At 44.1% G+C, this 15276-nt stretch overlaps 1 protein-coding gene across 12 annotated transcripts in view; it reads left to right on the plus strand.

The window, feature by feature from the left end:
• Window positions 1-15276, plus strand: part of TRIM66 (tripartite motif containing 66) — an 82851-nt gene that overhangs the window by 55575 nt on the left and 12000 nt on the right. For all 12 annotated transcript variants that reach the window (XM_070073681.1, XM_017345225.3, XM_051824007.2 and 9 more), the window contains 2 exons: window positions 13576-14103; window positions 14255-14447. In XM_070073681.1, coding sequence (XP_069929782.1) covers window positions 13576-14103; window positions 14255-14447 — 721 coding nt within the window. The remainder of the gene's footprint in view (window positions 1-13575; window positions 14104-14254; window positions 14448-15276) is intronic.

A 15276-nucleotide genomic window follows, 5' to 3' on the forward strand; every position in this document is an offset into this window, starting at 1 on the left:
CCGCAGCGCTGGCCTGGAGGACATGTTTTGAAACTGAGATTTAGGGGCCGATGCTGTGGCGCAGTGGGTTAACACCCTGGCCTGAAGTGCCAGTTTCCCATATAGGCCCCAGTTCGAGACCCGGCTGCTCCACTTCCTGTCCAGCTCTCTGCTGTGGCCCGGGAGAGCAGTGTAGGATGGTCCAAGTCCTTGGGCCCCTGCACCCACGTGGGAGACGTGGAGGAGGCTCCTGGCTCCTGGCTTCGGATTGGCACAGCTCTGGCTGTTGCAGCCATCTGGGGAGTGAGCCATCAGATAGAAGACCTCTCTCTCTCTCTCTCTCTCTCTCTCTCTGCTTCTCCTCTCTCTGTATAACTCTGACTTTCAAAAAATTAAATAAATCTTTAAAAAACAAAAGAAACTGAGATTTGGGGGCCAGCATTGTGGTACGGTGGGTTAAACTACTGCCTATGATGCCAGCATCCCATATTGGAGTGCTGATTTGAGTCCCAGCTGCTCTACTTCTGATTCAGCACTTGGGAAAGTAGCGGAAGATGGTCCTAGTGATTGGACCCCTGCCACCCATGTTGAAAACCTGGATGGAATTCCTGGCTTCTGGCTTTTGCCTGTTCCAGCTCTGGATATTGAGTTCATATGGGGAGTGAATCAGTAGGTGTAAGATCTCCTCTCTGTATCACCCTCTCTGTCACTCTGCCTTTCAAATAAATAGAATAAATATTTAAAAATAAACTGAGAGGAGGAAAAATTGGCTCAGTGAAGGGGAAGGTGTAGAACAAATAGTTGAAGGGAAAGGCAATTGGGAATGTTCAGACTTGAGAGAAAGCCTGGGACACTTAGTGGGCTTCAGATAATCTGGCTTGGAAAGAACAGAGGGGCCGGCACCGCAGCTCACTAGGCTAATCCTCCGCCTTGCGGCTCTGGCACACCGGGTTCTAGTCCTGGTCGGGGCGCCGGATTCTGTCCCAGTTGCCCCTCTTCCAGGCCAGCTCTCTGCTGTGGCCAGGGAGTGCAGTGGAGGATGACCCAAGTGCTTGGGCCCTGCACCCTGCACCCTGCACCCGCATGGGAGACCAGGAGAAGCATCTGCCATCGGATCAGCGCGGTGCACCGGCTGCTGCGCGCCGGCCGCGGCGGCCATTGGAGGGTGAACCAACGGCAAAGGAAGACCTTTGTCTCTCTCTCTCACTGTCCACTCTGCCTGTCAAAAAAAAAAAAAAAAAGAAAAAAGAAAAAGAAAAAGAAAAAAGAAAGAAAGAACAGGGAAAAGCACTGGAAAATGGGAGTGATTCAAACCAGAGAGCTTGGAAGACCTTCTAAATTATGGGTTAAAAAAGATTTATTTATTTATCAGAATTACAGAGAGAGGAGAGAGACAGAAGGAGAGAGAGAGAGAGAGAAAGAGAAAGAGAGAGAGAGAGAGAGAGAGATCCTCTATTCACTGATTCACTCCCCAGATGTTCACAATGGCTGGGGCTGGGCTAGGCTGAAGTCAGGAGCCAGGAACCTCTTCCAGGTCTCCCACACAAGTAGCAGGGACCCAAGCACTTGTGCCATCCTCCTTCACTTTTTCCCAGACCATCAGCAGGGAGCTGGATTGGAAGCAGGGCAACAGGGACTTGAATCAGTGCCCCTATGGGATGCAGTCCCCACAGGCAGTGGCTTAACCTGCTACACCACAATGCTAGCCCTCTAGATTATGCTTTGAAGTTGGGATTCAGTCTTGGAGGCTATAAGAGTGAATGAATTTCCAGCAAGGAAGGATGTAGTTTAATTTAAAAAACTTTTTAGCTGTGGTAAGGGATCTCAGAATACAGAGAAGTAGGAGGCTAAATGAAATCTGTAGTGATGGGAGTGAAGAGGATACAGGATTTCAAGAGATCAGGTCACAGGAGTTTTGGACTCTGTGTGGTTGACAATAGGAGGTGAGGCAAAGAAAGTCCTTTGGCTCCATACCCAGGTCTCTTTTGGTGCACTGGGATGGGAGCATCGGGGGAAAACTATGTTCAGTTTTGAATTGTTGCTGTTACCCTGTGGAAGACACATCAGAAGATGACCAGAAGGAAGATAGTTCTAGTTCAGAAGCAAGCATGGGACTTGCCAGTGCTCAAGTGCTCATGAAAGCCATGCAAAAAAATGCCACTGCTCATTTGATGAGTCTCAGTTGTATTCCTGTACACAATACGAAAGGAAGGAGGTGAGCTGCTTGGAAGCATGGAGTCTGCTGCCTGTGTGAGTGGCCCACAGTGCTCTCTGAGCAGCAAAGATTGACAGTGGGGATAGTGAAAGTCCTAGGAACTTGAACTTCTCAGTTTTTGTTAATCTTGGACCTTATTAACTCAGACTCATTTGGAGGTTTGTAGGGGCAGATGGCTTGGCATTTTTCAGATGCTTTATAGGTTTCCTCATGGACTCCCATTAAAAGGATGATTAGGGTTATTTTCATGGCCTAGAGAAAGCTTTGTATGGACAAAGAGAAGTCAACCTTGACAAAGAGAAGCATTGGTTATACACAAAGCGACTGCAGTGAGAAGAGCTTCCAGCGGAGGTGGGGCTGGGTGGAAGGCTTGAAACTTGAGGATACCAAGCAACACGTGGAGCAGCTTATCGTGGAATGACACTTTGTGTAGTATTTTTCTAGTCTTTTTTCGTAGGTTTTTACATGATTATTCCATTTTACCTCTTTGTTTATCCTAGCAATACTATGAGGAAGCCACTTTATTATTCCCCTTTGAAAGACACGGAAATTGAGACACAGAGAGGTTAAGTGACCCACCTAAGAGTTATACAGCCAGCCCTGAGCAACGTTAAAAACAGGAACTAGAGTACAGGTTCCCGACTCAAGCTTGTGTTCATTGGCTAGGTTACATTGCCTCTTTTGTGCACTGCAGGGGGAGAAATAGGACTCCATTTGGCTTCTCACCTTCTGGACTCTCTTGTCTTTATAATCTTTAAGTAGCCTGAGGCCTTGCTGGGGAGAGGTCTTAAGACCTAACCTCTGGGAAAGATGTTTTGGCCTTCAGCCTGTGCTGGCCCCTGAGTGCCAGAGAATCAGAAACTATCTGAAGGTCACATTCCAGGGGAATCGGTGGCCCCAGGCACTTTTCTGTGCCTTCCACACCATCTCTGTCTCAACACAAGGAAGACTTTGTTAAAGCAAGTCCCTTGGAGCTGGTGCTAAATGGCTATTGGTGAAAACAGAGTGTGACTGAAAAATGAGATGTGGAAGTTCTCGAATGTGACATGAGCTCTGAAATCTCAGGAGAAGCTAATCCTGCCACTTTCCCTGCATCCTGCAGGATATTTTTTGAATGAATTTTGACTTTTTTCTTATACTAGCTGTTGCCTACGCCTTCTAATCTTGGTTCAGCCACTCTGAAGAAAGACCATGGTTACAACCATACAACAGAACTCCTTTACAGCCCAAGTGAAACTGGAGGACATTCTGACGGCTTCATTTCATACTTCTGAACTAGTCAACTGCTGGAAAGTAGACCTGCTTTCTTTCTTCAAAGCTCTCATGAATCAAAGCTGAAAGCATCACAGAGAGCCCCATCTGAGCCCCAGTTCACCTGCAAGAGGTGCCTCTCCTGCTGTTCATAGGGAGCCCCAGGTCTTCAGCAGAGGACTTTGGGACTACCAGGATGCTGCGCATGGCTTACGAGGAGTCGGGGTCTATTTCTGGGAGATGATATAAAAGCAGCAGCACTCTCATGGTGCAGAATGCTAAGGATGATGTAGAAGAGGAAAGGATGACGACTCAGGTGGATGGCATTATCAAAGCACTTTGACTCTTGAGCTCTTAATTTGATTCTTTTAACAGCTCAGTAAGATTTACATTAGTCTGTGCAGGAGGAAATTAAAGCCCAGAGATAGGGAAATGACTTGAAACTCATATGCTAAACCCTGGCATATATGAGGAAGTTCTTATATTAGGTATCCTGCCTTCATAGTCTGCAAATACATTGCTATAGACCAGATCATATCTTTCAGGGATTTAATTATGTAATTCACAAATCTGTTTACCTGTGTCCTTGTCTTCTCATCTGTTTCCTCAGCCAGAGTGAGGGCCTTCAGTGTGTTTCCAAGGCACAACTCTTAATGATCCCTTCTTCTACTGCACTTTTATCCCCTGGAACAAACACCTGAAACCAGAGGTGATCAGGCAGAGCTTTGGAGCAGCAACAGAAATAGATGTCTCAAATCCATGCATTATATTCTGTATGAGACCATAAACCCACATGCAGGTAGCCGGTCAGCGTTATTGATCTAGCAAGCTTAAGTATATGATTCTCTTTGGGAATTTTTAGTTTTCCTCTATTATAGCAATTACCATATTAGAAGCCTGGAGCCAAGACTTCTGTAGTGACAGATAACAACAAGGGAGAAGACAGAGAAACTTCACCTGGAAAAGTGCCACACAGTATGAGGTCATTCAATGAAAAGATAAGCTCATGCCTGGGTTGTATTAAAAAGCAATTCAGCAATACCAACTCCCTCAACACTGAACAGATGAGGCTGAAATAAAACTTCTGGGGCTTGAAATCTGTCTCTCCCAATTTTGATAATGCATCCATCTGGGAGCTAGCAACCAACAACAACCAGGTTCCAGTTAGCAAAATATTAAAATTTCCCAGTGTTCTCTAAAACACTAGTACTTTCAAACACATATGTTCTATAATCAAAATTATTATCAGCAACCACTTTTGCTAAAATATATTCTGAGGGGACAAAGGTTAAATACAATTAGCTGTCACTAGCAACAACAACAACAACAAGAACAACAAGACAAGCTAAGCTCTGCATTCTCTGAAGTTTCCCAAAGCATCACTGAATTACTTAGTAGTTCAACAGAATTTCATGTCACTAAGGAATGCTCTCATTGAACTCGATGTACTCTGTTCAATAAGACAGGGTAGTATATGAAGCGTTTTAGAAGTACTCCCATTTAAAATAATGTAAGCCATTTGTATTTTGTTATTGAAATAAGTATGTTTCAGATATCTGGGAAATTAATTTTTGTAGAACATTGCTCTACCAGCACCACTTTATCCTCAGCAATATTATCTTGCTGTAAGAACCTGAAATTTATATTAAACTCAGGGCGTGTGCACTAAGTGTCTGTTTTTGACTTCTCAATCACTTCTTACTAGGTTAGTAGCTTTCAAGCTAATGGCACAAAATCTAAACCAGTCAGCAAATTTTCAAGATTGAGTCCGGATTCCTAGTGTTGGGCTTGTATGCGTTTGGGAAATCTGGGTAATCACTCTGTGTCTCAATTTCCCTTCCTGTTATAAAGAAAGAACAATATTGTCTCTGGATTTTGGAAGCACCAGGTGGCAATCTTTAGAAAAATAATGTCAACATATTGAACTCCAAAAAAGAGATTTGGGTGGTGAGGGTAGGGAGCAGAAGGGGAACAAACAACGGGACACCAACCACTGGAAGACAAATGAAGGATTGCATGGGTGACTGGTAAAAGGGGTTGAAATTTAGGGAGGTCACAGATCAGGCAACTGATAAATACTGGTAGGTGAAATGGGTTATAGGTGAGCTAATTAAGACAAGTCAGGCAAGTGGCAGACAGAGATTAGGAGAAAGAGGTAAAGATATGAGACAGAAGAGGAAAAAGGGACATTCAGTTTGAGAGAAGGGAAGAAAATTAGGAGCAAGTGAGGAAATGGCCGCTTGAGGGTGGGAAGAGGAGGCTCTCTAGGATCCGTGCTGTCACCTTCATCCCCCAAAGATGACCTGAGGTGATTATCAGTGTGATTTTTTTTTGACATTTTGATTCTTCTCTCTGAAGTAGGAAATAGTTTGAAGTCACTTGTAAACCTCAAAATACACGTTCTCCCCCATGAAATCTGAAAGTTTTATATGTGAAAGTGAAGCCCAGGTGTCAAATACAGAGTTGACAATCTGAAAGTGGCAGTGAATCAGACTTCACAGCTGTAACACACTTTGACCTTTTTCCATGTGACTTCTGACCAATTCTGGGTGCTTGAGAGCACAGGCAATGTCATCTTCATTGACAGATGGGCTCCTTCTGTGTGTGAGGTACCAAATGCCAGACACCATGGCTGTGTTCTGAGGTCCCCCTCCAATTTCAGCATGGTCTCCAGAAGCCCTTTCCTTATTTCTGGTTCTTAGAGTCTCAACTGGCTTTCTTGCCATAAGAGTTGGCTCTACCCTTGATCCCACTCACTTCTAAAACAACATTTATTTAAGAGACAGAGAGACCCACAGAGAAAGGGAGGAATAGAGAGCACTGTCATTCACTGTTTTATTCCCCCAATAGCAACTGTTGAGGCAAGGCCTGACAAGAGCCAGAACTGGGAATGTAATCCAAGTCTCTCATGAGGTTGGCAGGATCCCAGTTATGTGAACCTCAACACTGCCTCTCAGGGTCTTCATTGGCAGGAAGCCAGAGTCAGGAGACAAAGCCAGGAATTGAACCCAGGCACTTGGATGTGGGATGTGGGCATCTTATCTGCTAGGCTAATTTTTAGCCTGCTCCAGACCATACTAATTTTGTAGCCCTGGCAGCCAAGTAGGATCGAAGCTCTTTTCTATTTTTTTTTCCTGTACATGAAATAATTTTTTTGTTTTAATATCTTAATACTTTGTAGCTCTTCACTCCAGAGACCTAGATGGGGTAACAAAAACAACTACAGACAATATATTTGAGTTCCAAAAATCCTATTGCGTTTGTATAGTCTGTAGAAACGTGGAGTGAGGCAAGAAAAAAAGAACTAGAGTAAGAAAGAAAGGAATGAAAGGAAGGAGAAGGAAGGAGAGGAGAGGAGAAAAGGAGGAAGGAAGGAAAGAAGGGAGAAGGAAGGAAAGAAAGAAAGGAGGGAGGGAGAGAGGAAGAAGGAAAGGAGGGAGAGAAGAAGGAGGGAAGGAAAGAAAACTTTGAGTTCCTTCTCCTGTAAAAGTTTCCCAGATTCCTGCTACCTCCACCTGAGCTTCACCCCACCTCCTGATAGCACGGACTTCCTTGAGCCTGATTATAGATGTGAAGATGAAAGAAACCAGTCTAGTGTGATCTAGTCTAGGATGTGTTCCTGACCCCATACTCTTCTGAGTGTGAGGAGAGCAGTTCTATCAGGCTTACCTCAGAATAAACTATAGCAGGGGTGGGTATCTGGCATAGTGGTTAAGATGCCAGATTGGGGTGCCTGCATCCCATATCAGAAGGCCTGGGTTCAATTTTCAGCTCTAACTCCTGAATTCAGCCTCCCAGCCAATGCAGACCCCAAGAAGCAGCAGTGATAGTTCAAGTAACGGAGTCCCTTCCTGGATTGAGTTTCTGACTCCCAGCTTTGACCTCAGCTCGGCCTGTGCTGTTGTGGAAATTTGGGCAGTGACCCAGTGGATGGGAGCTAGTGTGCTCTGTCTTAGAGATAGATAGATAGAAGATAAACAAACAAACAAACAAAAAAACAGCAGAGTTTCCACAACACAGTCTGCACATCCTTCGCGCCATCTCATGTTTACTCCCATCTTATGGCATGCACAAATTAGCCAGGATAAGAGAGTTCCTGTCCTACAAATGTGATCACTACCACTAATTTGGGAAGTTTTATCTGTTGGGATTTTATTTTGTGCCTAACTTGTGACATACAGCACCAACTGTTGTTAGCTGGATAGTCCCAGATGAATTTTGAAGTGCTCTTTTTTTAAAAAAATTTTTACTTATTTATTTGAGAGGTAGAGTTACAGACAGTGAGAATGAGAAAAAACAAAGAGGAAGATCTTCCATCCGCTGGTTCATTCCCCAGCGGAGCTGAACTGATTCGAAGCCAGGAGCCAGGAGATTCTTCCAGGTCTCCCATGTGGGTGCAGGGGCCCAAGGGCTTGGGTCATCTTCCACAGAGGGTGGGATCAGAAGAGGAGCAGATGGGACTAGAACTGGTGCCCACATGGGATACCAGCGCCATAGGCAGAGGATTAACCCACTGTGCCACAGCCCCAGTCCCTGAAGTGCTCTTGATTGCTAACAGCAAGAATCATACTGAGAGCCATCTTTGTCCAGTGTGTGTAGATGAATGAGCACCAGAAGTGCATTAAATATACACAGTCAATAGAGAAAGGGTAAAAGAATACAGTCATAGGATTAGATTGTCATATATTATAAAAAGGGAATGCAGTCATTGTTGGCTATTCTCATCCACAGATAGGGACTATGGAGTTTTAGAAAACCATGGCAGTGTGTGAGCAGGACAGCAAGGGGCTGCCTAGGGGTGCAGGCTGGATGTGTTTGCCAAGGCCATTGGTTTCTAGCTTCAGTCCCTCAAGCTGGACTCCATGTTTCATTTACTCAACTTGGTTTGAGTAGTCTTCTCACCCTTCCTTTTCCTCTTTCTTTCTCATCTTGGGATTCAGTCTTGGGATTTAGAGCAAACGAAAGCCTTTTTATTGAACACTATTGAACTGCCAAGGAAAATATAAAAAGCAAACCTTTCTTTGCAGAGATAAACTGCTTTTAAAATAGAGAATTAAGAACAGAAAATATAAGTTTAACTAAACTGGTTAAACAAATAATAAGGGGGAGGGATAATAAGAACAGATAGAGATAAGAAGGAAGAAAAACTGAGGAAGGAGAGAGAAAGAGACGATGGGAGGAGGAGAGGAAGATGAGGGGGAGGGTCAAGATTGCAGAACAGAGAATGAGAGAGAGTGTGCAGGGGGTAAGCCCAGAGAGGAGGGATAGAGGCACATGGGACAAAACTGAAAGTGACTTTGGTGCCAGAGAACTGCATTCTAAATCCTCAAAAAGCCTACATCAAATACACTTAAGAGGGGAAACATTTCAAGAATCCTTTGAAAACAGGAATGAGACCACGCTATTATCACGGCTTCTGTTCTATCTCATCTTGGAGGTCTTAGGGGAATGAGGCAAGAAAAACAAATGCAAGGAAAGCAAGAATTCATAGATTACTTGATTTATGTGTTCACAAAATCCAAAATAAAATTTTGAAATGATTTTATCAAGGACTCTGAGTACAAGATAACCTGCAAAAATCAATTGTATTTCTATACTAACACAGTCATGCAAGCATGAGTAAAGACAAATGGAAATTAACAAAATTGTTTTACAATAGGATAAAAAAAACTTCAGATACTTTTCTCAGCCTCATTTTTTTCTCAAGTATAAAATTAGACCCACTATAAAAATAACAACAGTGACATTAGTAGAACTAATTAGTAGACATGCAGTAGAAGCAGTTGGTGTTCATGGAGAACCTGCAAGATACCAGACAGTGTTCTACATGTTTACATGGGTTCTTTCTTTCTTTCTTTCTTTTTTTTTTTTTTAACATGGGTTATTTCTTTTAACTTTCACAACAACATTTTTATGGCTACTGTGAGGGTTAAATGAAGTCATATACATAAAACATTTAGCAAATGGTCTTCCATCTAATACATTCTGTATACATTTTAGTAATATAAAATAATCATTGTTTTAACGAGACTCATAGACTCAGTTTTTAGTAGAACTAAACTGCCATTCCTTTGGCTTAAGATTTGTAAAATAAGCAGTCACATATTGTTTTTTTAAAATTTTAAGTAGCTCAGTAATTCATTTATTCATTCAGGCACTGCTCTTGGGTAGACAGAATCAACAAAATCCATGCCCTAATGGAGTTTGCAGTGTAGTGGGGAAGGGAGACATTGATCAAATGATGTCAGAGATTGTGCTGTGAGACTAAAAGATCAAGCACTGAGCATGACGAGGGCATCTGCTGGGAGAGCCTGGTCTGCACTGGAGAATGAAAGATGGCTTTGCTGCAGAAAATGGCTGTTGAGCTGAGTCCGGAGGGGAGGGCTCAGCTGAAGGGCTGGGTTGGGGAAGAGAATGTTCCACACAGAGGAAACAGTCAGTCTCCAGGGGGTAGGGGTTGGGGGTGGAGGGAGGCCGTGGCATGTTTCAGGAGCTGGGATAAAAAAACCTCTGAGTGACTGGAACTCAGAGAAAAAGGGTTGTTGTAGGAGCTGGGAGGCCAGAGGTCAGGTTGTCCAGGCCTGGGGGCCTTATTTTTATTTTTTTTTTTAGAAAACTTTTATTTAATGAATATAAATTTCAAAAGTACAACTTTTGGATTATAGCTGTTTTTCCCCCCATAACCACCCTCCCACCTGCAAACCATCCCATTTCCTACTCCCTCTGCCATCCCATTCTTCATTAAGATTCATTTTTAATTATTTTTATATACAGAAGATCAACTTAGTATATACTAAGTAAAGATTTCAACAGTTTGCACCCACACAGACACACAAAGTATAAAGTACTGTTTGAAGACTATTTTTACCATTAATTCTCATAGTACAACACATTGAGGACAGTGATCCTACGTGGGGAGTTAGTGCACAGTGACTCCTGTTGATTTGACAATTGACACTATTTATGTATTTAATAAAGATTTTATTTATTTATTTGAGAGGTAGAGTTACAGACAGTGAGGAGAGACAGCGAGTAAGGTCTTCCTTCCATTGGTTCTCTCCCCAAATGGCCACAATGGCCAGAGCTGCGCTGATCCGAAGCCAGGAGCCAGGCGCTTCTTAATGGTTTCTCTTGTGGGTGCAGGGGCCCAAGGACTTGGGCCATTCTCCACTTCCCTCCCAGGCCATAGCAGAGAGCTGGACTGGAAGTGAAGCAGCAGGGACTAGAACCAACGCTTATATGGGATGCCGGTGCTGCAGATGGAGGATTAACCTACTGTGCCACGGCGCCAGCCCCTCAACACTCTTATTTATGACGTCAGTAATCATCCAAGGCTCTTGTCATGAGCTGCCAAGGCTATGGAAGCCTCTTGAATTCACAAACTCTGACCTTATGACAGGGCCATAATCAAAATGGAAGTTCTTTCCTCCCTTCAGAGAAAGGTACCTCCTTCTTTGATGGCCCCGTTCTTTCCACTGGGATCTCACTCACAGAAATGTTTCATTTAGGTCATTTTTTGGCCACAGTGTCTTGGCTTTCCATGCTGGGGCCCCTTATTAAGCATTTTCTCAATTCTCCTAAAATGAATGGAATGCTCTGCAGGGTTTAATGGAAAGGAGTGATACAAGCATATTTGTGTTTTTTTTTTTTAACTTTTATTTAATGAATATAAATTTCCAAAGTACAGAATATGGATTACAATGGCTTCCCCCCCATAATGTCCCTCCAACCCGCAACCCTCCCCTTATCCACTCCCTCTCCCCTTCCATTCACATCAAGATTCATTTTAGATTCTCTTTATATACAGAAGATCAGTTTAGCATACATTAAGTAAAGATTTCAACAGTTTGCTCCCACACAGAAACATAAAGTGAAAAATACTGTTTGAGTACTAGTTATAGCATTAAATCTCAATGTACAGCACACTAAGGACAAAGATCCTACATGAGGAGTAAGTGCACAGTGACTCCTGTTGTTGACTTAACAAATTGACACTCTTGTTTATGGCATCAGTAATCACCCTAGGCTCTTGTCATGAGCTGCCAAAGCTATGGAAGCCCCCTGAGTTCACTGACTCTGATCATATTTAGACAAGGCCATGGTCAAAGTGAAAGTTCTCTCCTCCCTTCAGAGAAAGGTACCTCCTTCTTTGATGACCCATTCTTTCCACTGGGATCTCACTCGTGGAGATCTTTCATTTAGTTTTTTTTTTTCCCCCAAAGTGTCTTGGCTTTCCATGCCTGAAATACTCTCATGGGCATTTCAGCCAGATCCGCATGCCTTAAGGGCTGATTATTAGGCCAGAGTGCTGTTTAGGACATTTGCCATTCTATGGGTCTGCTGTGTATCTCACTTCCCATGTTGGATCATTCTCTCCCTTTTTTATTCTATCAGCTAGTATTTGCAGACACTATTCTTGTTTCTGTGATCCCTTTGGTTCTTAGTCCTATCATTACGATCAATTGTGAACAGAAATTGATCACTGGGACTAGTGAGATGGCATTGGTACATGCCACCTCGATGGGATTGAATTGGAATCCCCTGGTATGTTTCTAACTCTACCGTTTGAGGTAAGTCAGCTTGAGCATGTCCCGAATTGCACATCTCTTCCCTCTCTTATTCCCACTCTTATATTTAACAGTGATCACTTTTCAGTTAAGTTTCAGCACTTAAGAAGAATTGTGTATTGATTACAGTATTCAACCAAAAGTATTAAGTATATTAATATTAATAATAATATTAAGCATATTTGTGTTTTTAAAGTATTTCTCCACTGAGAGGCTACTGCTGTTGTTTAGGGAGGTTAGGCTAAGGCACCATCAGTAGAGGAACCTGGTGGGTGTATCAGAGAGATGTTTGAGTTGAGTGGTTGGGGCTTAGTGTTAGCTTGGGTGTAGGAGGAGGGATGCCCCTCTGATGGCTTCCTCCGAGGAAGAAGTAACTTGCAGAACTAGATGACAAGGTGTGATGTTCACTGAGATGAGGACAGCTTCTCATTGCTGTGACACAGCTTTACTGTGTATTGGAACATGAGAGCGTATTCAAAGTGTTTCTTTTCCTATGGAAATCTGAAGGCTGCACACAGAGGAAAAGGAGTGACAGGTTGGTAATGTTGATATTGGGAGCTTAGAGATGCTTGCTCCTTGTTTCCCCTTTGACTTTCAAAGATATCAAGTTGTTAGATATTTAGTCTTTGAAACATAAGGGCAGAGATACCAAGTTTATAAATTCTTGAAGGTTACATTTAGCACTGGTCAGATCTGTTTGTTTAGTCTGAAAAACAATTAATTCAGTGCAGAAATATATGTCTTCATTATTTTTCTATTAACCTTTTAAGTTTCTTCTCCTTATGTCATAATTAGTTGCATGTGAGGAGAGATTTGCCTCCTCCAGTGGGTGTACAGACTGGATCATATTAAGATACAGTAGCTCTGAAGTTCGCTACCTCTGACTTGGAATGCCTTTGGCAGGTACACCAGGGCTAGAAAATCCCGCCAGAAGCCTTGGTTAGAGCCTTTGTCAAATGCTGTTGGTGCTTGGAGTTGGTATGAACAAGCCTAGAAGGCTTTTGAGTTTTCCTAGACTCCCCAAGACTGACTGGGACTCTCTGAGTCAGAAGGTCTGAGTCAGATCAGAATGTAAGTCTTCTTAACCCCCTACCACTTTTCTGTAGCAGAAAGGATTCCATGAGACACCTTAAAAGGAAGAGAAGCCACTAGTGGTAGAGTGAGGAATATGAAATTAGATCTTTTACTTAGGTACACGACTGAGGTGTGGGGGATATGGCTGATGTGTGTGTGCAAACATGCGTACTTCAGGTCATTCAGGTCAGGTCATAGCGCCCCGTCCCCACACACACACATGCGCACGCATGCACGCACACACACACGTGTGCTTGGTCTGTGACTCCATCTCTGTGTCATAGCCTAACAGCCTCCTTGGTATAAGGAATGGGAACAAGATCCTGTGTTTTCCGACTTCCTCAAAATGCCAAGGCCAAAGTAGAGCTTTGGGAGCTCTTGTGGGCTGGGTCTCCCTTCTTAATGTGGGAGCTCTCCTGGGCTGGGTCTCCCTTCTCCCTCCCACCTATCCCAGCTGTCAGCCTGACTCCACAATGTCCCTACCCGCAGCACTCCACCTCGGTGAGCATCATGGGCTTTTCCAACACTCTGGAGATGGAGGTATCATCTACCAGGCTGGCCAGGACCCTAGAGCCACAGATCAAGAGCGTGAGCAACCTTACTGCTGGACCTCCCCAGGCAGCACCAAGCCTGCTGAGTGGCACCCCCCATACTGTGTCCAGCCTGACGAATGTTCAGAACCACGCCGTGCCCAGCCTGACAGCCAGTCACCTACAGACTGTGCCCAGCCTTGTGCGTGGCACTTTCCAGTCCATGCCCAACCTGATGAGTGAGTCTCCCCAGGCTGTCACAAGCCTAGCAAGTGATCACTCTCAGGCTGGGTCCAGCCTAATGTCTGGTCATACCCAGGCTGTGCCAAGTCTGATCAATTGCCCTCTGCAGAGCATGCCTCCGATTTCTGAAATGCAGCCAGAAACTGGGTCCAGCTCCAGCTCCAGTCCTGGCTCTGGCCGAACTGCAGGGAGCCTGTGCCCTGGGGATGGAGCTGACCGCTCCCTGGTGAATGCCCTGTGTAAGGTAAGTCTGGGAAATGCCATTCATCTCCACTGCTCATCACTGGGCAGAAGGTTGGCTACTGAAGGCCTCATCCTGGCCTTAGCCCAACAGCTCTGAGACCACTTATGGCAAAAATGTCTGATTGCTTTGATTCTTGTTGATCTTTTGAAAGATGGAGAGTGAGGATTCTACCCGCTTCACTGACTTAGTGGGACAAGGCCCCACAGTCCCTGGTCTGGCTACTTCCAAGGACTTGGCTGTCCCAGCAGAACTGGAAGAGCCAATTAACCTCTCTGTGAAAAAACCTCCTGTGACACCAGCGGTCAACACATCCACGGCTCTGCAGCAGTACCGGAATCCAAAAGGTGAGACTCAAGTAGGCAGCCTACCTTTCATGTGGGCCCTGGAAGTGAGCAGTCAGACTCATCACTTCCAGGTGAGGCAGGGGCCAGCAGACTGCACGCCTCGAGGAGTACTGCTTCTCTCTGAAGCTAAATTCACATTTCTTTTCCACAACTGGCAGATGACACTTGCTCTGCTTTGCTCACTGAGGCCATAGCAGATCCATGTGGCCTCGTATAACATTCCCCATGCAGAAAGTTCTGGGAGGTCTGGGTTAAAGGTAAGGCAAGATAGCAAGAATGTGCCCAGTAGGGCTAGCCCTGGCAGAAGGGTATAGGGAGAAAAGCATGCTTGACTAGGGAATCAGAGGTTGTAATTATAGGGGGAAGAACGTGCCATGTTTCAGAGTCACACAGATCTAAGTTAGACAACCAGCTCTGTCTCCTTATATTTGATCCTGGGTGAGGTACCTAAACTCCCTGATTTGCTTTGTTTTTCTGTAAATAAGGCTAATCATACCTACTTCAGAGACTACTGGGACAGATTACTACAGTGAAATCATGTGATAACTTCCTGTGTGACAGCAAGAATTTTCCTCATACCCAGCAAGTTGTGTTGTGCCTCATACTAAAGGGAATTTAGACCACTGGAGATTGATTGGCTCTAATTTTTTTCTCGGTTATCTTTGCCCCTTCTCAGATAGGGGTAGGCTAAGGTTTATTTCTCTGTGGATGGGTTGGGAACTTGGAAAGCTACTATCTAGTGTTCATCTGGGACTTGTTCAATTCAGTGTACGATGTGTGTTTTAATTTGTAATGACCAGTTTATTTTCTATATACATTTGGTAAATGA

The sequence above is a fragment of the Oryctolagus cuniculus genome, chromosome 1, assembly GCF_964237555.1.
Source record: "Oryctolagus cuniculus chromosome 1, mOryCun1.1, whole genome shotgun sequence".
NCBI lineage: Eukaryota > Metazoa > Chordata > Mammalia > Lagomorpha > Leporidae > Oryctolagus > Oryctolagus cuniculus.